This window comes from Papaver somniferum, unplaced genomic scaffold (assembly GCF_003573695.1).
Source record: "Papaver somniferum cultivar HN1 unplaced genomic scaffold, ASM357369v1 unplaced-scaffold_19, whole genome shotgun sequence".
Classification (NCBI taxonomy): Eukaryota; Viridiplantae; Streptophyta; class Magnoliopsida; order Ranunculales; family Papaveraceae; genus Papaver; species Papaver somniferum.
In genome coordinates, this window is record NW_020628818.1 from 18,254,345 (window position 1) to 18,278,457 (window position 24,113).

General features: G+C 38.2%; 3 protein-coding genes across 3 annotated transcripts; 1 reads left to right on the forward strand and 2 right to left on the reverse strand.

Annotated features, from left to right (window-relative positions):
- Window positions 1-9,080: 9,080 nt before the first annotated feature.
- On the reverse strand, window positions 9,081-11,519 carry LOC113338682 (exocyst complex component EXO70E2-like). The gene is made up of 2 exons (XM_026584056.1): window positions 9,904-11,519; window positions 9,081-9,813 (listed from the first exon to the last, which is right to left on the reverse strand). The coding sequence occupies exons 1-2, from the start codon at window positions 11,216-11,218 to the stop codon at window positions 9,704-9,706; spliced, it is 1,425 nt and encodes a 474-aa protein (XP_026439841.1). The 5' UTR covers window positions 11,219-11,519; the 3' UTR covers window positions 9,081-9,703.
- A 271-nt stretch (window positions 11,520-11,790) lies between these two features.
- LOC113338840 (probable serine/threonine-protein kinase At1g54610) lies at window positions 11,791-13,766 on the forward strand. The gene is made up of 5 exons (XM_026584235.1): window positions 11,791-12,199; window positions 12,315-12,611; window positions 12,705-13,022; window positions 13,140-13,373; window positions 13,540-13,766. Exons 1-5 carry the CDS (start codon window positions 11,813-11,815, stop codon window positions 13,570-13,572), a joined length of 1,269 nt encoding a protein of 422 aa, XP_026440020.1. The 5' UTR covers window positions 11,791-11,812; the 3' UTR covers window positions 13,573-13,766.
- A 2,585-nt stretch (window positions 13,767-16,351) lies between these two features.
- Window positions 16,352-22,536, reverse strand: LOC113338839 (cell division cycle protein 48 homolog). The gene is made up of 13 exons (XM_026584234.1): window positions 22,505-22,536; window positions 22,233-22,349; window positions 22,008-22,079; window positions 21,044-21,114; window positions 20,814-20,917; window positions 20,575-20,677; window positions 20,331-20,491; window positions 19,703-20,040; window positions 19,448-19,613; window positions 18,827-19,055; window positions 17,956-18,722; window positions 16,913-17,848; window positions 16,352-16,810 (listed from the first exon to the last, which is right to left on the reverse strand). The coding sequence occupies exons 8-13, from the start codon at window positions 19,822-19,824 to the stop codon at window positions 16,508-16,510; spliced, it is 2,523 nt and encodes an 840-aa protein (XP_026440019.1). The 5' UTR covers window positions 19,825-20,040; window positions 20,331-20,491; window positions 20,575-20,677; window positions 20,814-20,917; window positions 21,044-21,114; window positions 22,008-22,079; window positions 22,233-22,349; window positions 22,505-22,536; the 3' UTR covers window positions 16,352-16,507.
- Between the last annotated feature and the right edge of the window lie 1,577 nt (window positions 22,537-24,113).

The following is a 24,113-nucleotide window of genomic DNA, read 5'->3' on the forward strand; positions in this document are numbered from 1 at the left end:
ATTTTCCCGCCAAAAAAAATTCGTTTGAATGGTGAAGAAGAAGAGGCTCCCCCTATCCAGAGTAGGTGTGCCTTTATCTGCTGACTTAGGGGGTGTCCTGGGATGCCCCTTAGTAACTGGGTTCCCCTTATCCAATATGAGAGTCCTCATAGTAAATATCCCGGGGGGGTGTTCCGCATAATTTTTCGAGCCGATTTTTCCAAAAATGTTTATTGGACAAAAATACCTACACACACAAAAAACACCATAATTAGTACAAAAATCGAGCACTAACAATAGAGACACTGAGGACAATTCAGACACAAAAATGTGTTTATCAGTTGGCATGCCATTGGCACATTTGGTGCGGCTGGCATGGTTGGCATGCCTTGGCGCGGAGGTGCGGATGGAATGGCATGCCGTTGGCGCAATGGTGCGGCTGGCATGGTTGGCATGCCATTGGCACATGTGGTGCGGCTGGCATGGTTTCCATGCCTTGGCGCGGAGGTGCGGCTGGCATGGCATGCCATTGGCGCAGTGGTGTGGCTGGCATGGCATGCCATTGGCGCAATGGTGCGGCTGGCATGGTTAGCATGTCATTGGCACATGTGGTGTGGTTGGCATGGTTGCCATACCTTGGCGCGGAGGTGCGGCTGGCATGGCATGCCATTGGTGCAGTGGTGCGGCTGGCATGGTTGGCATGCCTTGGCGCGGAGATGTGGCTGGCATGGTATGCCATTGGCACAGTGGTGCGGCTGGAATGGTTGGCATGCCTTGGCACGGAGATGCGGTTGGCATGGTCTTCCATTGGCACAGTGGTGCGGCTGGCATGGTTGGCATGCCTTGGCGTGGTAGCATGAGAATTAGGGTTTGGCATAGATGATGTCAGTCAGTGTTAAGGGTTCTGCCGTGGAACATGACCCATGTAAAAAAAAGGGTACCCCGATAATTATTACGTAGGCATGCTGATTGATTCAATAAATGTGCTAATGGTCATAGTGACATCATGTCAGATGTACAATTTTACGATTTTGACCCTAAGCTAAAAACCACCATCAACAGAGACATATGGCCAAAGGCATGGATAGCACAGACAACCAAAAACTTTTAGAAAAGAGAAGTCAGGTATTTTGTTTTATAAGAGTTGGAGTGGATATTTGTCCTCATGTTGGGATGCAGGAAATATATTAATGAGATAAAATGCGGTTGAAAAAGCCTCTACCCAGAAGGATTTTGGCATGGAAGCATAAAACAAAAGAGCTAAACCTGACTCGGTGATATGTATAATGCGTCTTTTAGCAATGCCATTTTGTGCAGATGTGTGAGGGCATGAGAATCTATGTATTACACAAGAATTATTTAGGAATGCAGTGAACTTTCTGAATTCTCCACCATTGTCTGATTGAAAGACTTTGATCTTATGATTTGTTTGATTTTCTATTAAATTTTTGAATTGAATAAATATGGGAAAGGCATCTGATTTTTTAACTAGTGGATAAATCCAAGTGTAGTGTGAGTATACATCTAGAAGAAGCGGATAATATTGAAAACCATCTTTTGAAACATGCGGTGAAACCCATAAATCAGCAACAATTAAACTCAATGGTTTATCAATAATTGTATTACAAGTAGGAAATGGAAGTTTATGACTCTTTCTCATATGACAAGAGTGACAATAATCGAACTTCTTATTTGAAACATGAAGGGAAAGATTTTTAATCATTCTAAAAACAGTGCAAAACATTGGGTGACCCTATCTTTGATGCCATAGAAGGAATGTATTTGATAGAAGAGCAGCTGGTGTTGTATGTTGAATCTCTCGGACAGCATCAAAGGCATAGATCCCACTCTTAAGTCTTCCTTGCAACAGGGTTGTCCCCGACTGAATTCAAAAAAGTCGTTATTATCTTTGCAGAATTTAATAGCTGAAAAGGCCTATTATTATGAGTAAAAGAGGAATTACCAATATTTTCGATATGGAGAGCCTCACCATTTCCTACACGCACTTGTTCAGTGCCATCATACTCATGCCGAATGTTGAGATTTGAAGTTAGGTGATGAGTTGCACCTGTATCAGTCACCCAATTATTATCAGCAGGACCACCAGGTAAAGCCAAGTATGCAGTTGGTTGTTTGTTGTGTGCTGAGTTGTCCACTTTGTTACGAAACCAGCAAAATCGAGCATCATGATTCTTGCGATTGCAGATCTCACAAGGGCCTTCACCTTGATACATTTTTCTGGGATGTCGGTTGGATTGATTTTGTGGACGATTGTTTGAGTATCTCCTTTGATCTTGTTTCTGAAACGTCCTGGAGCTTGATGAGGCAGCAACATTGGCTAATGGTTGTTGTAAAACAGCTAACTTTTGTTCAAGACGGAGATCATACGAAATCAGATGAGCTTGAAAAGTATCCATGTCGATCTTGGAGACAATGCTTAAAGTTGTGACAATAGAGTCATAATCCTGATCTAGTCCAGCTAGAAATGATTGTTGCATATCCTCTTCAGAGTAAAGATTTCCTGATGCTGCAAGTGCATCAAATAGTTGCTTAGTTTTCGAGAAATAATCTTACATTGAACTGTTACCTTTGTGAAGACTTTATAGTTGTCTTTTCAGGTTCATTTAATGAGCTTTGGTTTTTGTGAATATCTCTTTTGAAGAGCTTCACATACTTGTTTTGATGTTGAAAGGTCTGATACACAACCTAATACACCTTCGGACAAGGAGGAAAGAATTCATCCTAAGAGTATTTGGTCTTGTTCCTCATATTTTGCATATGCAGGGTTAGGAGCTGGTTGTTCACCTTCTTGAGTACTGGGTATAGTTTTTGTTGGTTTTTCCAGTGTCCCATCAACTAATCCTTGTATCTTGTACCCTTTGAGATGGGATTTAAAATGTGTTACCCACAAGAGATAGTTGTTGTCGTTAAGTTCGACACTGATCAGATGGTTGATATGAATTTGGTGAAGGGTTGAAGTTTCATCCATAGTGAGATAAGAAGAAAAGCATGAGTTGTGGATCTTCTGACTCGATACCAAGACAAGACTAGAAGATTTGGTGAAATGTTCCACACATGATACGGTGGATTCTCCTTCATTATATAGTGTTATACAGGACTATAATTACAAAAGATTTTACATATTTTGTATACCAAAAATAGGTAATTGACAGAGATTACAATGATGGCATGTTTTGGCAGCTGTAGATTTGAAGGATACAACTACAATTACGGCTTTAATTGAGTGGTAATAGTTGTATCCTTAACAGATGTCTCTCACATACGCTTTCTCAAATAAGTCTCTATTGGTGTTAACCCATCATACACAAAGACCACAGCAAACCTCTATACTTCTTTACTGTTATATGTTGGTTCTCCATTGAACTAATCATCAAGTGCTTTCAAACATATACAATGTCTATAGTTTCAGAAGAATCCTCTGTGGATAAGATCACAGAGTCAATGAAAGCAAACCTAATACCTATAGATCCTCTCAGGCTTGTGGTTTATTTAAGTTATGATTCTCTAAAACCCAAACCTGTCCAAGATGAGAAATGGTGTGCAGTTGGAAAGCTCCATAGTAACGCTAATGTCAACCATCAAGAAGCTAAAAACTATGCTAGAAGGTACTGGAATCTAAAGAAGGAATTTATAATTTCACCATTTCAAAAGAAGAAAAATTTCTTTCACTTTCGTTTCCATCATGTTGCAGACATTTTATCAGTGAACTATCCAAAACCATGGCTCATCCATGAATCAGTACTATCAATTATTCAAATACCTTTTGAAGGAGTACACAAGATTAAAGAAGAGTAATTTGACAGATCTCTTGTTAACATTAAAATGAAAAGGGTTCCAAATGATTACATAACTTATAGCGCTCTTGAGAAAATTGTGACTCCTGCAGGAAGAATGATTCTCTTCAGAGATCCGTATGGTAGAGACTTCTATGAGAACAATGTGGAGGTAATGGTGGACATCGAAGTTTCTCATAGTCTTCCATTTGGTACATACTGTATGGTGGAAGGGGTCAAGACATGGATTGAATTCTCCTATTCTCTCCAACCTTTCATACTCTGCCAGTTCTGCAGGTCACTGGATCATTCTAAGAACAGTTGTACTCCAAAGAGAAGAGAAAATCTAGCAGCAAAGAGGGCTCTCAAATCTCCTCATCTCGTAAATCCGATGTTCAACTTTCACAACCTTAACTTACATGGAAGTACATCGGTGACAAATACTACAATTTCTCCTCCAATAAACAATCAATTCACTAATCATAACCCTTTTGCTATATTGGGTGTTGTGAATGGAGGAGATATGCTATGCTCGGGATCTCATACAGTGAAAGATACAACTCAGGCCAGCACGTCAAAGATTTTCATCCCCAAAGAAACTTCAGTTAATCAATGTGCTCAACCAATCATTACTGCTGCTACAAATGACCATCACTTAGTATCTGCTAACAACAAATCCGTTTTGTTGCAAGCCCATAACATAAAACATTTCTCCTATAATCCGTTTAAATCCCGGAAAGTTAATCATATTACTGATCCTCTTACCGTTAACCCAGATCCGTCATACCCACCTGTTTTTGGTCCTCACCCAAACTACTCCAACACTACATCGATTCAAAACAACCTTTCTTCTTCCTCATCTAGAAAGTGGTCCAGAAAGAATAATCAGAAATGCTCCCCAATCTCTCCCAACCCTGATAGCACTGTTAATCTTGATTCAAATATCCAAAAACGCAAGGAAGACCATCATCCTTACCCTAAGCACAAAAAATCGAAACAAATCTTGAATCAAACTCAAAACCATAATTACTTGAATCCTCCCACTTTCAATCTCCCTGATTTTGATCCTCAAACCTTTCACTCTGGATCTATTGGAAACCCTTCATCGATTGGCACTAGCAAAAAATCCATTAAGTCTCGAAAGGCTCTCAAGGATGCAGTAGGAAAGAGAACCACTCCGGAGACCCTTCACAAAGTGGCTGAAAGAGGTGGCTCATCTTCTGATAAATAGATGGGAAACTTAGCTAGTCAGATGTGTCATTTTATAAACTTTAGTTTTAGTAGTATTTTGACATCCTCAATCATGAAAATTTTCCATGAAAAACCTATGAATTTCTTCATCCGCCCCAATAATTTCATGAATTTGGTATACCCAAATGTTTCTTATTTTTGGCAATTTGTTAAGATAATATCATGGAACTTCCAAGGTCTAGGACCGTTACATGCTAGACAACAACTTAGAAAACTTATATCATCACATGAGCCCAACATTGTTTTTCTATCTGAAACTAAACAATTGCATGAATTTGTCAAAAACACTTTACACAACTCCATGTACTATAATCATGTTTATCAGGATCCTATAGGTAGAGCTGGAGGTTTAGCTGTAGCTTGGGATAAAACTGTTAAACTTATTGTGCTTCATAAAGATGATAATCAAATAAATTTTAGTGTGTGGGATGAAAAATCTAAGTCTGAGTGGATATTAACCTGTATGTATGGTAGCCCTTATAAAGATAATAGAAAGGATGAATCATGGAAGTTAGTTAAACAAATGGGTGTTACTATGACCAAACCTTGGCTTATCCTAGGAGATTTCAACATAATCCTGCATGAACATGAAAAAAAGAGGAGGTAACCCTGCTAACAGTTCCGATATCAGAAAGTACTCTTCTCTGCTTAATAATGTTGGTCTTCTAGATATAGGGTATCTTGGTTTTCCTTTCACCTGGTCTGACCACCAGGATGGTAATTGCTATATTAAGGAGAGATTAGATAGAGGTATGGCTAACTCCTTTTAGTTTGCTCTATTCCTCAATGCTAGTCTTAGACATTTAAACCATTTAGGATCTGATCACTCCTCCATTCTTCTAAATACCATTATTCCCAGCCATGATGGCTTTAAGCCATTTAAAAAATTTGGTCTCTTCCAGGAGGACAAAATGTAGAGACATTATCAAGTCCTCCTTGGAAACCAACTTTCAGGGTTCTAAGGCTTTTGTTCTGGTTAATAGATTAGATGTTGTGGAAAAAAAAGTCAGTAGGTGGAATAGGAATGATTTTGGTAAAATCAAGCATAATCTTAATAGTATGAACAATCAGTTAGACCAAATAATGACTAATCCTAATGTTAGACTAAATGACCAATTCCTTTTAGAAACCAAGGCTGAAATCCAAAAACTCCATGATTATGAAGAAGAACTATGGAAAATTAAAGGTAGAGAAAACATTACTTTCTTAGGAGATAGAAATACTCACTACTTTCACCAAATGCCATAACAAGACAAAGGAGAAACAACTTTGTTGGTGTATATGATAGAAATAATACTTGGATTGAAGGTAGGGATAATATTGCTTTTTGTCTTAATCATCACTTTGAAACTCTCCTCACTACTTCTAGTCATATAATAAATGATGACATTGTTAATCCAATCCCTACTTTGATTTCCCCTTTGGATAATGAACATCTTATGAGGTCTCCTTCTGAGGAGGAAATTCACTCTGCCCTGTTTGGTATGCCACCAAATTCTATCCCAGGGCCAGATGGATTTCCTGCCTGTTTTTTTCAAAATAAATTGGTATGTTGTCAAAAAAGATATCATAGAAACTGTTCAAGCTTTTTTCAATAGTGGCCATATTCTATCCAAGCTGAACTAGACTCATATATCTCTAATCCCCAAAGTCCAACATCCTACAGGACCAGGGGACTATAGACCTATTAGTCTGTGTAACGTAGGATAGAAAATTATTTCCAAGGTTATTACTAACAGAATTAAACCCTTTCTAGACAAATTGCTATCTCCTTATCAATCTGCTTTTGTTAAACAAAGTCTTATTTCATACAACATCCTTGTTGCTCATAAAATAATTCATGACATGAGGAAAAAAAATAAAAAAAAGATAAAACCCACTTTATGGGCCTCAAAATCGACATGTCAAAGGCTTTTGATCGTGTCGAATGGAATTTTTTAATTGCTTTCCTTAAAAAAATGGGCTTTTGTGAAGCTTGGTGCAATCTTATACATCAATGTATAAGTACTATCCAATCCTCTATTCTTGTTAATGGCATTCCTTGCAAACCTTTTAAATCTTCTAGGGGTTTGAGGCAAGGGGATCCACTGTCCCTTACCTCTTCATTCTTTGTATAGAGTCCTTTTCGAGGACTTTATCTAATGCTGAACAGTCTGGCCTCATATCTGGTTTTAAGATTAACAAGAATTTCGCATCTATCAGTCACCTATTGTTTGCTGACGACTGTTTGATTTTCACCTTAGCCAATATCACCCAAAGTAGAAATATGTTAACTATCTTAGAAGACTATGGTAATACCTCTGGCCAAATGATAAACTTTTTCAAATCTGGGATTTTCTTTACGCCTCACATACCTAACAGCCTTGGTAGAGATATTATAAATATTTTTCAAGTAAAAAAAATTAGGCTTGATGACAAATATTTAGGAGGTCCTCTGTTTACTCATAAGTTTAAAATTAAGTGTTTTGATAATATTTATGATAAAATGGGGGGTAGGCTAAAGGGATGGAAAAGCGATTCCATGTCTCCTCTTGGGAAGGGCATCATGGCTAAGGCTGTCCTAGAGTCTTTACCTGTCTAAACTATGTCTACGTTCATCCTCCCTAAAGCCATCATCAAAAGAGTCACTAATACCATCAGAGATTTCCGGTGGGGTAAGCTTGTCCTAGGAAAGGGTTTTATATCAATGACTGGGGTGGTCTTTGTAAAAGTAAAGAAAAAGAAGGTAATGGTATAAAAAAATGGATTTAATGAATCTCTCCCTAATAGCTAAGAATGCTGGAGGCTTTTCCACCAACCAAATTCCATCTTTTCTAAAACCATGAAAGGGAGGTACTTCCCTAAAACTAACCCATTTCATGCCACTTGTAATGAGGGTTCTTCCTGGGCTTGGAAGGGTGCCTATAAAGGCATTCAGATCATCAAAAACTTTAGTATCTGGAAAATAGGTAATGGGAAAAATGTTCATATTTGGAAGGACAAATGGACACCAGATGAGAACGGTAATCCTATATGCCTCGATGATACAGGGGATGTGTCCAATAACAGTATGGTGAGTTGATGAATGAAACTGGGTGGAATCTAGATTTATTAACTCTTCTCTTTGAATGGGAAACTATCACTAAAATCCTTACCATCACGCCTAACACTGAGAGTGATGACACTCTAAGATGGATTGATGACCCTCAGGGGATATTCACAAGTAAATCTCTGTATGATCTGTTGGATAAGAAACATATGCAACCTAAAGACAATCTAGCTTGCAAAATTTGGAGTCTAAATGCTATCCCTAGAATCCAATTCTTCATTTGGAAAATGAAAAACAATCTTTTTCCTTTTAGCGGTTACCATGCTAGATATATTAACTACGTTGATTCTGTTTGCACTTTGTGTAATAACTCCTCTGAAACAAGAGAACATTCTCTTATGCATTGTAACTTTACTAGAGTTTTCTAGTCTATTTGCTCGCTCAATCTGGACAAATCCTGCAATAGCTTTACCAATCTGACTGACTGGTGTCAAAGTTGGTTCAATAGTGGCAATCCCCAAACTCCCTGGGGATCATGGGCTAGTCTCTGCGGCACCATATGCTGGTTTATTTGGAAAACCCGCTGTGACAGAGTGTTTCGAAATGTTAAACCGTTCCCTAGGTTCACAAGTAACCAAATAATTGAGCACCTGACTACTGCTATGAGAGTGCAACATATAGATAGAACTAATATCCCTGACAGAAGGACTGTAGCTACGGAAACTTCTCTACCTCTGATTGTTTCCTTTGTTTTCACCTCAGCTTTTGACAAAATAACAGGTCTAACAGGAATTGGTGTTTGCATTATAGGGCCCTCTGGAGAAACAATTGGAAGGAGAACTAGAAGTATCAGAGCACGTCAAAGAGAAGAAGCGGAATGCATCGCAGCCCAAGACGCTCTAGAATGGGCAGAAAATCTGCAATGTAAGAAGCTAAATCTTTTGGGTTGTAACCAGAACATAATGAAAGCTCTACAAGGAAGGACAAGAAGAACTAGTTGGAAACAAATGCTAAAATGGATAGTTTAATTTTAAGTTTGAAATCTTTTGAGACAGTACTTTGTAAGTCCATTAAATATGGTGAATTTCCTGATCTCCAAAGGCTAGCTAGAGCTGGAGGAAGATCTCAAAGTCCTCAGTTGTGAGAGGCTCCTTCCCTTATTACTATTTGTCAGTAACTCAGGTTTCTTATTTATAAAAAAATAAAAAATAATAACAGATGTGAGTAGCATCATGAACAAAAAAACTTCAGTAAATGATGCAAAGAAACTTCATGTCCTAGCAGAGTTGGGCAATAATTTTGGAGACCCGCCAAAAAGATGAGAAATGTACGTCTGCAACTCATCTGAAGTGTATTTGATGAACTTCCCGTCATGCATCCATATAACAGTTCTGTAAGCCTGGAATACGTTAATTGAAACCTGGATTCGGCGTTCTTCACGAAGTTGGGGATCTGGGATTAACCATGCTGTTTGGATCTTGTAAACCTTCTCAAAAGAAAGATTGAACTCCTTCAACCTTTCTTTCAAGACACGCTTTGATACTGAACGTGTACCTGGAATAAACATTCCCTCGTACCTCAGTAAATTGAGGATGGGGCGCCATGTAGCTCTCTCGTAGTCCATTGCGTATCCTTGATATTCTGCTACCTGTTATCTGATCCAGTAGTCTCCAAAAAATTGTCTAAGATTAGAATTCTTTTTAACCTTTGAAACCATGTAAAAGATGTTGTTCATGAGAAAAATGCATCGTAAAGCATCATCTGTATACAAGGACGATTTAACATCGAGGTTAGATATTAAGTTTGAAGCGATCAACTTAAGATGGTAAACCAAGGATGAAAATGGCCCACCCTCTTTTTCATTTTCCTCAAGAGTATCACCTCCATGAGGAACCCCAAACAGCAGACCAAGGGTATCACTGTAATCACTAGCAAGTATCGCGATGTATTTCATAACGTACTTGGATATATCATGTGTACCACCTCCAGTGAATGGTTTAGTTGAGGGGTCCGATCCGATTGCCTTCTCAAATTTTACAACAGTTTCCCTAACAGAATCACCAGATCTCTTTAACAATTCACGAAACACATATCTAACAGAAGAACCTGCCTCCTCCTCTAAGAACATATTGTCTATATCTGGGAGAAGATCCCGCAAGACTTCATACATGTCAAGTTTCAAAAACAGTTTTTCTGGCTCTTGCCCATCGAAATCCATAATGGCTTCACCATATTTCAGCAATTCTATCATTGATACTTCAAATATCTTCGCCAAACAAGTTGGCGCAACTGATTTAAACTCCCCAAAAACCCGATCACAAAGTTGTTTCTCGCGAGCAAGATAGTCAGTTGTGATCTTCATAGCCCGGTTCCATTTCTTGATTTTGATAATAAAGCTCGCGTCCCGCTTCCCTTCCTTTATCTTACTGATTTCTGTGCCTGCTTCCCTGACGTCAATGCTCAGGTTATCCACTTCAAGCATGAAAAGACACTCAGCTAAAGCATTTTTGCGAGCATTAATGTAAGCATCACAACATTCCATGTCGAAATGGTTGGTGAACATTGCAGTCACAATTTGATTCAGGTCAGGATTTGTGTACTGATGGACTAAATCTATAGTGTGTTTACCTGAGTATGTACTACTGCTATATCGGGACGATGACTCACCAATCAGATTCTGGTCCAACTCAAATGAACTAATTGAGATCCCATCCATGGTACCTACATCACTAGAATGAAATGACATGCATTCCGGCTCAAAGGGTCGATTCCTGCGAACAATAATGTGGGAGAACTCTTCTTCAAGCTTTACCATAGAAATTCTTATAACAATTTGAACTCGGTCTAAAAGCTCATCAGCCTTATTCACACCTGCCTCATTCTCTGCATGGAAGTTTCTCAAAATTTCGCCTATTCTTTGAGCTTCACTAATGGCTTGAAGATATTCAGTGACTGCTACATCTCCAGAATCCCATATCCTAGTCCTAGACGACTCCCATATCATAACCTTTTCTTCAACTGAACCAAAACATTCCTCTAAATCATCACTAACTTCTCTTATACTTTTGTTTCCTGAGGTTGATCCTGTTGTAAACAATGGGCTTCGTGCAGCCAATTTATCTTCCAGGTCTAGATTCGGCATGTTTACAGATTTATCATTCGCCATAGCAGTAGCTAAAGTACTGAAACTGGCCAAATAGAAACTTGAAATTTCTCAAACAAAAACTACAACTGATCTTCGGCATTTCCAATTTAGCAACTCAAAGGAATTCAAAACCAACCCACTAGGAGTCTAGGAGAAAATAGAGATAAAATTAAAACAGCAAAGAGAACTCGAGATGTATAAATGTTACCTTCTGTCAGAGCAGCTTGAAAAACCTTCAGTTCCCTGAGCATCAACCATACTCATCACACAAATGAAGCCAACATAGTTCCATGAAACCAATAATGAGAAAACAAAGAAGAGAGCAAATATCTAGCCGGCAGCCGCAGGTAGAAAAAGAAAGGAAAAAGATGAAACCATTAAAGTGTACAACAAACAAGACAAAGCTTGTGGGTCATTTTTGACACCACTAGGGAAATTTCTATGAATATTCAAGTCTATCCTGATGGCTGTTAGAGAAATATTCTAATGTTAATGATTCTTTATCTTGGGGTTAGGTGTAGAAATTTCTTGCTTTTCAACGTCTTGTTTTTTTCTTTTTTTTTTTTTTTTGCAGTTTGCAGGTGAGGGAGGAGAAGAACCAAAGGAGGAAACATAATGACCAATATAATATATGTTAGACATGAGGCTTCTGATGATGAATCTGAAATTGGTGATTCTCCATCTGAAACTGTTAAGTTAAACTGTTTTGGTTATCCAGTTCAATCACCATTGGCAGCAGCACCCAATAAGGAAGAGATAGAGGTCAAAGTAAATCTTGATGATGTTGCTGTTGTTGAGAGTGAAAATCAAGAGTTAACTCCATTTTTAGTGGGTATACCAAGAAGAAGATCAATTTCTACAAGGGTTAACAAAAATCTTCCAAACAATTTACAGGGAGAACAAGTTGCTGCTGGCTGGCCTATTTGGCTTGTTTCTGTTGCTTCTGAGGCTATACATGGTTGGACTCCTATTCCAGCTCACACATTTGAGAAGCTTCATCAGGTAATACCTCTAAATTCCCCTGTCCAATCTCTCCAGCAAAAGTGTTGGTAGCACATTGGAGGCTATGCTTATACGCTCAATGAATTTGTGGTCTTCTCCTTGTCATATTGTCTAGATTTCTCGGGGAGCTAGAAGTGAAGTACATAAAGCTAAAGATACTGCAACCGGTAAAATTGTGGCATTAAAAAAGGTTCGAATTGATAAATTCGATTCCGCGAGTTTACGCTCAATGGCTAGACAGCTTATAATCTTGCGCCGGTTGGCTCATCATCCCAATATTATTAAATTGGAAGGTTTGGTAGTATCTTCGAAGAACAAAAGGTACTGTAAGTTGCAGCTTGTATTTGAGTATATGGAACATAGCTTGTCTGATCTGGCTACAAGCCGTGGAATCAAGTTTACGGAGACTCAGGTATATTTTCATATTAAGGTTTCTTCATTTTAGTCTAGAATTAGTTCTTTACTTTCTTTACGACTTCTATTAAGGTGCAGCAAACATGCGCAGGTGAAATCATATATGCATCAACTGTTGTCTGGACTTGAACACTTTCATGGCCATGGAGTCTTACACCGGAACCTCAATGGCTCGAATCTCTTGATTGACAATGAGGGAAGACTCAAGATTGCTGGTTTTGGATCCGCTTTATTCTTTGATCCTAAAAATGGGAAACCTATGAGTTGTCGAGTAGCCAGTTTATGGTATAGAGCTCCAGAGCTTATTTTGGGGGTTACAAACTATGGTGTAGGTATCGACCTATGGAGCACTGGTTGCCTTCTAGGTGAATTACTGTCTGGGCAGCCTATAATGTCCGGGTGCACACAAGTAATTTTTTTCTGCGCCGTTTTTCTTAATTCGCCATTTTTCTCATGCCTAGTGCCGCTTCGATTTCATTGGTTAAATCCAAGAATTTCCTGACAATTCTTTGTCGTGTTCATTTAGGTGGAGCAATTGCACAAGATTTTCAAGCTCTGTGGATCCCCATCTGAGGCATATTGGAGGACAGCAAAACTCTCATATGCAAATGCAAGCTTGTTTATGCCTCAATACCCGTATAAGCGATGCATAGTCAAGACTTTCAAAACTTTTTCGCCATCCTCGTTGAGATTGATGGAAATACTTCTGGCAATTGATCCGGTTGAGCGCCAAACTGCTACTGCTTCGTTGAAGAGTGAGGTAACTTTACATCAAGTTCTTTTTACCGTTCTGTTTAATGCCTTCTCTTCAGTAGATTTCCAAGTTTATCGTGGTTATTAAACTGTGTTTATCATCTTGCGTTGTGCTGTGCTTGTTTCAGTGAAAAACAATGGTATCTTAAATTTTTCTCATTTCTGTTTTGCAGTTTTTCACAGTCAAACCATCCATATGCCAATAATGGTCTCAAAAGTTCGGCACTTATCGTTCAGCAGCATTTTTCCATCCCATTGGCGCTCATAGTTCTTTGAAATATGACGTTGTTGTAATACAAACTCAACATACGTTAAGCATGTCAGTTGTTGTAATATGACGTTGCAGTAGGATGTGGAAATGAGTAAAAAAAAATGAAATAAATTTTTACCCTTAGTTTAATTCTGAGATGAATAAATCTGTAAATATTTACAGAGTTATGAGATTAAGCTAGCTTACAAAGAGATAACCGGTTGGATTGAGAACGCCGGCACCACCAGATTCAAAATTGACTCCACCGGAAATAACTTCTCCAACAGTAGCTGGAACCAAATCTTACTCATCTGAACAACTTGTTTTTTGAGCAAAACTGACGGAAAAGAAAAACATATAAGCATGCACATGGCCTCAAAAAGAAATGCAAAAACAAAAATGGGAATTTTAAGAAAATGCCACACTTCCCATTTCCAGTTTAAGAAGGTGCCATTGTTTTTTTCAGAAATAATAAAATGCCACAACCGTTACATTTTCCGTTAGGGTCCATCAAACCAGTCTACAATTCTTGAACAAGTCAAGAAAATATTCATTTTTACCAATTTATCCTTCACGATCCTTAGAGACATCCATATAAAAAAAAAGAAAAATTTGATCTCCTTCGTGACATTAGATTCCAGTATTCACTTGGGTTTTAACGGAGAACCAAAGTCCTAAATTTCTCTCTTGTTCTTCTTCTTCTCTTTTTCTTCTGTGTATTTTGAAAAGATAGTTTAGGTAGATGATTAATCGAGGGATTGATTGAATAGTGGAATTTAGGGATTAATTAAGTTATTGATTGAATGGGCTATGGTGCGGCATCAATGGAGTCAGTAAGAATTGGCGGAGATGATTGAGCTGTTATAATAGGTGCAAGGAGAGATTGAAGTTAGAATGAAGGGGTAATTTCAATTATAGAGCAGTGCAGTACGTGGTTTCATTTCATCGTCTTGTCGATGGAGCAAAAAAGAGACTTGGTTTATGTATCTGTCTCTTGATTAAATGGTATTGATTAATGGTGAAGTTCGGGTGGAATTGAGTTTGGGGGTTCTTGCATGGACTGAACTTCAGTTCATCTTGAGTAAAATCAGGTCGGAGAAATAGTAATGGAAATTAGTGCAGGCAGTCTCGGGCTTTGGTTTCAAGATCCATGTCGTGGTCCCGTTAACTGAATAGGTGTTTGTAAAATGGTTGCTGGTGGCAATGGGTTCTCGTTTTGAGAGAAAGATCAGCTGAGTTGGAGATAAAGCATGGACTGAGATTCAGTAGAATGAGAAGTGGATGGACTGTTAGCTCGTGTCAAATGGGCGAGTCGTTTGAGTAATTGTCGCTGTGAGAATCATGAGTAAGATGGCATGTATGTTGGTTGATTAGATGGGTTTTGACCCAATGGTGGTCTTGATTAAATATGAATTGGTGACGCTGAGGACCTGAGGTTCTTGAATTCGACTGCCGGTGGTGATGGATTTTGTCTGCCGGTATAAAGAGGAGAATTGATCGACGAATCTAGTTTAGATATGGCTGATTATTACTGTGAATTTTGTGAGCAAGAAGTAGTTTACAGTAGCAGATTCAGGCTCCTAACGGAATTAGTTGGTAAGCTAATGGATGAAATGTAATCTGAAGTCGGAGTTCTCAATGAAGAAACGCACAACCGTGGAGAAGATAATTGGTTGTTCTTTGTGGGTCTCGAATGTGTTTCGCTGAAGTGGTGTTGCTCGTGTTAGTTGTCTCTGAGGAGTAGAAAGCATGAGGAGAAATGGAAGGTGCTTATGAAGTCGAGCAATAGAAAGGATGACCGTCTGGGAAGTTTGCTCGTTAACGACTCGCAATGATGATTTGATTTAACTCAATGCAGTGAGAAGATTCGAGGGCGTAAATGTCTTTTACCAAGTTAAATTAATGTCACCCATGCTCTAACGGATGTTAACTCTTTTTTAAAGGTCAAATATGTGGCATTAAATAAATTTTTGAAAAAAAAGATAGCAATTTCTTAAACATGATATTGAAAGTGTGGCACTTTATTAAAATTCCCAACAAAATTAGAAACGTGGTCGGCAGGATTCGAACCTGCGCGGGCAAAGCCCACATGATTTTCCACTCCGGCACGACCACTTGTTATGCTGATCCAAACACATCAACCTTAACATTATCAACACATTGTATTCTATTGGCAAAAACTTCTCCACTTTGTGCCCAAACTCGATATTTCAACACGTTGTATTCTATTGGCCTCTACATTTCGGGGAAGCATATCTTATCTTTGCCAATCAAAAAAAAGTAACAATAAATTTTATGCCAACTATCATATGCAATGCCCATATAAACGATGCATTGTCAAGACTTCCAAAACTTTTTCGCCATCCTTGTTGAGATTGATGGAAATACTGAAGAAGTTGATACTGCTTCATGGAGGAGTGAGGCTACTTTACTTCTCTTTCTGTTTTATGCTTTCTATGCCTGTCTGCTTCATGGAGGAGTGAGGCTACTTTACTTCTCTTTCTGTTTTATGCTTTCTATGCCTGTCTTTAATCTTTCACTGCGCTGTGCTTGTATCTTTAATTTTTCTCTTGAAGTTTTTCACAGTCGAACCATCCATATGAATAAAGCTCATTACAAAAATTCTTTTCTTTATGGTTCTTCTGTGGATGCTGAGGTTTCCGGGCTGGTCATATATGGAGTATTTCTTATATTAAGAGAGAGTTGAGTGGATCCAGTTTATATGTTGCTTAAACAAATTCCAAAGTCTAAGAATCCATTAATCATCTAACACAAACCCTTATCGTCATCATAATAATTGTGATTGAGTTCTTATAAACAAGAACATCCATCTAATTTCATAAAAATAAAATAAACTAGTACTGTAATGATAAATAACCTAGAAATAGCAACTAACTGTATAAGTCATCTTCCTCGGCAGCAGGATCTGCAAATGGGTTGGCACCAGTGGTGTCTGCTCCAGCTGCAGCTCCAGTTGACGTATTAGCGAACCTAAATTCACTTCCAAATCCCCTCGACTGCTGCAAGGTCTGTGAAAAAGCCTGGTACTTGCGTATGTCTCCATCACTCACACTCCTCCTTGCAAACTTCATCGACTCCTCAAAGTGAGATGCAGTTATTTCGGGGACTTCATCCTCAACGTCCTCCTCCATTGCTTCTGGATTGTCGCTTCTCTTCTTCTCTCTCTCAATATCCTGAAACAATACATGACCAAAATATATCCAACTTGTAAGTAAAAGATTAAGCAGGGAATGGAGGAAAGAACAGAAAAAAGGAAGTAGAATGGGGGATTATACCTTCTCAATGTTCTCTCTGATGGCATACTTGCAAGCACGTTGGCATATTTCTGTAATATCAGCTCCACTAAAGCCTTCCGTGTGCTTAGCAAGGACTTGAATGTTAACATTTTTGGAAACAGGTGATTTCCTGAGGCAGGCCTTGAAGATCTGAAGCCGAGAGGCTTCATCTGGCAATGGAATGTAGATTAATTGATCGAGACGCCCTGGTCTCAGCAATGCAGGATCAATTATGTCTGGCCTGTTTGTGGCACCAATGATAAACACCGTCTTCTTTGCATTCATCCCATCCATCTCAGTTAGAAGCTGATTCAAAACCCTATCAGCAGCACCGCCCGCATCTCCAACGCTACTTCCTCTCTGAGTTGCTATAGAGTCGAGTTCATCGAAGAAGAGGACACAAGGTGCAGATTGTCGGGCTTTGTCAAAAATTTCTCTCACATTAGCTTCACTCTCTCCAAACCACATTGTCAGCAACTCAGGGCCCTTAACACTGATGAAATTAGCTTGGCACTCATTTGCAATGGCCTTAGCCAAAAGTGTTTTCCCACAACCAGGAGGACCATAGAACAGAACTCCCTTTGAAGGCGACATGCCAAACTTCTCGAACTTTTCAGGATGCTCCACCGGGTACTGGACAGTCTCTTGCAGCTCCCTCTTAACAGTTTCAAGCCCACCAACATCCTCCCAACTGACGTTGGGTACTTCAACAGTTGTTTCGCGCAAAGCAGAAGGATTGCTTGTTCCTACAGAAGTTTGGAAGTGCTCATTCGTGATGAACATGGAGTTCAGTATTTCCGCATCAATTGATTCATCTTCCAAGTCAATCACATCCATCTTTTCTCTAATGCATTGAAGTGCAGCTTCAGTACACAGAGCTGCAAGATCAGCACCAACATACCCATGAGTATCCTTTGAGACCCTTTCTAGTTCGACCTGTAAAGTGGAAAATATAACACGATATTAGCTTCAATATGATAAAGGATAGAAGAATATATATTAAAATCTTATAAGAAAATTGAAGGCCTAGGTATCTGGCTTACATCTTCAGCGAGCTTCATGTTCTTTGTATGGATTCGAAGAACCTCAAGACGTCCAACTTCATCGGGAACACCAATATCTATTTCCCTATCAAATCTTCCAAACCTCCTCAAAGCTGGATCAATGCTATTTGGCCTGTTCGTTGCCCCCATAACGATAACATGGGCACGAGATTTCAATCCATCCATAAGTGTCAGCAGCATAGAAACAATTCTCCTCTCAACTTCGCCATTAGTCTTATCTCGTTTTGGAGCAATTGAATCTATCTCATCAATGAAAATGATGGATGGTGCATTTTTCTCAGCCTCCGCAAATGCCTTCCTAAGGTTACTTTCACTCTCCCCAGCCATCTTAGACATGATTTCTGGCCCATTAATACAAAAGAAGAAGGCACCAGTTTCATTTGCAACAGCTCTGGCAATCAAAGTTTTACCAGTTCCAGGAGGTCCGTAGAGTAAAATCCCCTTTGGTGGCTTAACACCAATTGATTTGAAAAGTTGTGGATGCCTAAGTGGGAGCTCCACCAACTCTCTGATCTGAGCCATCTGCTTTCTCACTCCACCGACATCATCATACCCAACTTCGTCCAATCTTTCTTCATCTTCTCTTCTAATTGGCTCCCCTTCACAAAAGATCTCAGTATCAGGAGAAACTACACAGTACTCTGGAGGATCAGTCTCGATAATCTTAAACTCAACACTTCTCATTCCCCCTCTGACAATGAAAAAATCACCTTTCCTAACTGGTCGGTATGCATCCAAGAAATATGCTGCAATAATAAATGCAAAATAAAATTAATATCTCCTTGTAAAAAACCAATACACCCTTAATATAAAGAATATAGCTGGCCAAAAGGAAGGTACGGGATCTTACGTTTCAAGTAAGCGTCAAAAAGACTCCCGGTAAGACCTTCGATGGTATCATCCACAGGTAATACGTGTACACGTTTTCCATATTTCACATTGGGGCACTGATGAACTGAAACAATATCACCTAGTTTAACCCTCAGATTTGATCGAACAACCTTATTCATTCTGATCTTTGGTTCCTCACATGAATCATCAGCTATAACAACACAGATGGTCTCTTTCCTTTTCTTTCCCTGAAAGTTAGTAATAAAGTGAGAAAGAAAATTAAAACCACAACAAACACATAACAATATTCTCAAGATTCACTGAAGACACAGTGTACTCGTAACAAGTCCTAAAGTTCATGAATACTTAATATAACCAAGATATGAAGTTCTTATAATATAGATGGCCTAAGCCTGCTTGATAGGGTTAAATCAGAACCAAATCTCTTGTAAACATATTTGGAAATCACAACTTTTCTGTACTAACTGATTTAAAAATAAAACTAAAACCTAGTTTTCATGAATATGAAAACTTAGCTCATAGAATCATAAAAAGTACAGACTTCTATGAATTAAAAAGCAACAACAAAAAACAGCAAAACACCGAGATTTCAAAATCAAAACCAATTCAAATAGGTTACCTTAAGCATTATGGTATCACCACGGAAAAGATCCAACTTTTCCATTGTTACGGGATGCATTGTAACCGCAGTATTATCATCGGCAACAGCTTCATCGACGATAAGCCTATTGGCAGCTTTCTTTCTATCAAGAATTGCTGTACTATAATCCCTCTTCGTGCCTTTCCTGTAAATCAAAAACTCAACAATTTAACAAAAACCCCACAAATCTTACTCAGCAAAAATATTCTCAAAATCAAAGATAAAGTGTCTTACGGTGGTTCTGAAGAAGATTCAGCTTGATCAGTCATCTTTTCGTTTTGTGAATAACAAGAGACGAAGTGATTCCTATTTATAACAAGACTTTGTACCTTGTTCGTGAAGATATATAATTCCATATAACTCGGAAAAAAAAATATTCTGAGGTGGGTCCCGTTTTGTTTAGAGAGTTCTATGGTTGTTTCTTAGATTCGTGGAACTTTCCAGAACCTTTTTACTCTTCAGAATAAGGGTCAACGATGTACATTACTCAACAGAATAAGAAGGTCGGCTTTTAGTTCTAAAGCCAACAGCGTTGCTAAACTGTCATCATCCCAAAATACACCAGAAGAGTCCTGAACAAATGGGTATTGACAAAATGACGATGTGAAAAGGAAAAGTATCAGAATTAACCCTGTAGGTAGATTCAAAATCATGAACACAAATTTGGATTATGTAAATAGATGTGAGTTTTTTCGATGTATATTGAACAAGAAAGTATAGATGTACAATCTGCTCAATTATCAACTAAATTGGCATGCGTACTCAACATTGACAAAACAAAGTTAATTGTCTAAGTGTTGTAGTCATAACAAATTGACCATCGAAATACATAAGTAAAAGGCAAATGTCAAGAGCACTACACCTCATAAGGAGCCTTCCTGGTACAGATAGCATCATTCTCATTAAAAATAGGAATCACATGAAATTTAACAATTACTTGACTGTCTCACAAAGTAACATTCTGAAGTTGATATCACCAAAATCTCGATCAGTTACTAGGAGCTGAGGTGAAGTCACATCTAGCTGCATAATAGATAACTCTTTAAGTTTTAGAAGTTCAAGGTCTGAAATGCAGTCCTGGATTGAAAATACTTTAGATGATCAACCTGAGTAAAGAGCGCATCATAGAGAGACATCAGTCCACTCGGTCCACCGGCTGCACACTCCTTTCCATCCAGTTCTGCTTGTGGTTTTTGGAGATCAGCAAACCTGCAAAACAGCGCAAAGTATGAGTTCCGCTGCTTTCCTATACGCTGATAACATTATATTTAAGCAAAAGAGCAAAATGGTGGTTATAAACAGTAGAAAAGGACACAAAAACAAAGCTACTAACAGAAGTACCAACCTGTTGTTTAGTAGTTTCCTGTATCTTAGCCTTTGACGGCCAGCACCAACAGCACCTGATGTTACTAAAATCACCTCAAATCCTCGAGTATTCAAATCCTTAAGCTGCAATCATTACATCCACAAACATAATACCGTAAACTTCATAGGCTTCAAAGGTACAGCGAATGAACAAGAATACTGCCCAAGCCAATCTACAAGGAAAAACTTAAGAATGACACTCAATCATACCTGCTCGTAAGTGCTCCAAATTTACCTAATGCCAATCTTCCATCAGCTCGTATAACAACAGCCGTTCCAATCTTCATATTCACACCATAAAGAACATCAGCAACAACATTTCCTCATTGAGACACAAAAGTCAATAATCATAAGACCTAGTGCAATTAAAGACATTTAACATATATACAGTCGAGAAATTTGATTATCATTGCCTCAGCTTTGACATTGAAAGATACATTTACAAATGAAAAAAAAAAATCAATCAAATCATTACTTGAAGTAGTTGTTTTACAAAGAATTCCAGTGGGAACTGGCTATACTTGTTTGTAATAATCTTCAAAATGAAGGAAGTTGGAAGACACGATTTATCGAACAGTTATCTACTATTAACAAAGTAAAGATAAAACAACACCAATTTTGATATTGTAGACGAGATTCAAAAATTTGGGGACGACCATACCTTCAAAACGTGATCGTAGTAGAAACAGAGATTATTAAGTAAGAGTAAGGTCCTCAAATTTGATGGAATTTGAAGCAAAGTGGATTGTTTGGGATTGTTACAGTGAACTGGAATTTTGTTTTTGAATGATTGGTCGGTCGATAAGCCACCAAACATCGAACCACACTAAATTAAAGATCATTTCATCTAGGCCCTTTCATTAGTTAGACCTCAACTTCGGTTACTGTTTTTCAACAATGTATCTATTGATACGAAAAAATCATTAAAAGCAGCCTACTATCCTAGTCAAGGAAGGTACAATCTATTAGCATCTAAGTAATCTAAGAGGATTATTCATACAAAATCTAGGCCTATATTGGTGTATCCTCTCGGACCTCTCCACCATATTTGAACCACGCATAGATATTTTTGAGTCATCTTTAAGTTCTAAAGTTCTTGAAAACCCCAAATTGTTTCATTTTTCTATAAAGTTTGCTGCCATTTTACCAAGAGCATGGAGTTCAAGCTTCTTACCATCAAGCTCTATCTACAAATTCTCCAACCGCTTTCTTATCCTCGAGCTTTTCTTGCAAATACATCTAGAAACTGAAAATCACAAAGAAGAACCCGGATTATACCTAATACCCAACAGGTGCACAATAACGGACATTCTGGATTGTAAGGAAGTAGCCTTTCTAAAGTTAGTCCAAAATTATGGTAATGGGTCTAACTGGATAGCACATTTGACTCGAAACACACCTGATAATTTGGGTGCTCTAGTATAGAACATTCACTCGGAGCTTCCATAAACCCCATTGAAGCTCGTAGGCAACATAATGCTGGTTCTCATTGAGCTTAGTCTGGGCCAATTGTCGTCTACACCAAATTATTAGCTTTAATTTCAGTTAGGCATTTCCATGGACAGTTAAGAGTTCAAAAGCTGCATTTGAGCTGAAACCAAAAATACAGACCCAAACGAAACCAAATTTGAATCAAATTAGAGTGAAACAAATTTCAAGAGAGTTACTTACAATTAGAGCTGGCACAAAATTTAATTTCAGAATGAAAGACTCGATCTAAACCACATTTCTTCAGTTGTTTCTTACTTTGCATTCTTCACAAATCCTTGAAGATTTAGAGAATTGAGAATGGTAGAGGAAAATTTGTTTGAAAAACAATGGTGGGAAACGAGGTTTGCCGGGTTCGATCACGCAGCCTTGTGCAGTCACCGGCATTGGAGGTTACGGACTTCTGCTGCTCCTGGTGGTGCCGCTGATGCTTCTTGGTGGCTGTTGGCGTCTGCCAGATCGGGTGATGTGTCTGATGACTCTGATCTGATGAAATGGTTCTCTGTTTGTAGGCTTGGACTTCAGCTGGCATGGTATTCTGGGCCTAGTCTAGGCTTTGTCACGTGATCTCGAGTCAGAACTACCATTTACCGTATGGGAGAATTAGGCGAAGGCCCAGAAAAATAATATTTTTATTGTCAGGAGATTATTTTTAGTTTCCGTGACATCCATAATTATATGAAATTTTGAAAAATGTCTGCATACCGGGTTATGCATCCTAATTTTTTAGGGGTATAATTGACAAACAAACTTGGATATAACATATCTAAAAAACTGCGTCATGGAATTTTACAAATTTCATATCGTTGGAAATCTTCTCAAGAGAGCTACACAATGAGTACAAACAACAATATCAAATTTTTGTTTTTCACGAAAAAATCGGAAGTGATCATCATTTTAGGCAAAATTTTCAAAAACTTGATACATAACCATTATGCAGCCACCAAAAAAGATGCATAACACATTATGCAGACACAACAAAAAGATGCATAAAATATTATGAAACCATATTTTGGTTCATGCTGTTACTAATTTAGGTATGCAACCACTAAAACGATATATACGCCTAAAAAAATAACATCACAAAAAACAAAAGATGCATAACGAATTATGCAATAATTTTCTCGACTACATAACAAGTTATGCATCCATTGTTTTGGTTAATTTCAGTGCTTACAAAAAAAGTTGATGCATTATGCAGCCAACTTTTGGATGCATATCAAGTTATGCATCAATTTTTTTATTTCAGTGCTTACAAAAGAATGGTTGCATAATGCGTTATGCATCCATTTTCATAAATGCATAACATGTTATACAGATATTATTGTAGGTACATGACAAGTTATGCAGTTTTTGTTTTTGTTGATTTCAATAGTAACAAAAAAGTTGTTGCATTACGTGTTATGCAACTTGGACTGTATAACAAGTTATTCAACAACTTTTGTAGATGCATGACAGGTTATGCATAGATTTTCATAGATGCATAAAAAAAAAATTTAACCATTGTCCCAATATAACACAAATTCTACAATTTCAAAATTAACTTCAAATTTTATCCAAGTTGGGAATTTCCTGATTTCTTGCGGAAACATGACCAAAAACGCTACCGAAAACTCATATATCCCTCGACCAGCTTTCGCATCTGACTCGTACCCCCTTCATGATTCAATGAAGCATTACAATTCCCACTTTCAGTTCCAAAATTCGGCATCTTGAACTAGTACCACCGGCTCGCTATTACTGTTGCATTTTCCCCCTGTTTCTGTTCTTCAAAACTCAATCAGGCATTTCA

Coding starts and splice junctions, on each gene's coding strand:
- LOC113338682 (XM_026584056.1), bottom strand. CDS start 11,218: ATGGCGAATGATAAATCTGTAAACATGCCGAATCTAGACCTGGAAGAT. Junction 9,814..9,903: donor TGAGGAAAATGAAAAAGAGG/GTGGGCCATTTT, acceptor CCTTGTATACAG/ATGATGCTTTACGATGCATT.
- LOC113338840 (XM_026584235.1), top strand. CDS start 11,813: ATGACCAATATAATATATGTTAGACATGAGGCTTCTGATGATGAATCT. Junction 13,023..13,139: donor TAATGTCCGGGTGCACACAA/GTAATTTTTTTC, acceptor GTGTTCATTTAG/GTGGAGCAATTGCACAAGAT. Junction 13,374..13,539: donor CTGCTTCGTTGAAGAGTGAG/GTAACTTTACAT, acceptor TCTGTTTTGCAG/TTTTTCACAGTCAAACCATC.
- LOC113338839 (XM_026584234.1), bottom strand. CDS start 19,824: ATGGAATTATATATCTTCACGAACAAGGTACAAAGTCTTGTTATAAAT. Junction 19,056..19,447: donor GTGATACCATAATGCTTAAG/GTAACCTATTTG, acceptor ACTAACTTTCAG/GGAAAGAAAAGGAAAGAGAC. Junction 16,811..16,912: donor TCAGAGAGAACATTGAGAAG/GTATAATCCCCC, acceptor GTATTGTTTCAG/GATATTGAGAGAGAGAAGAA.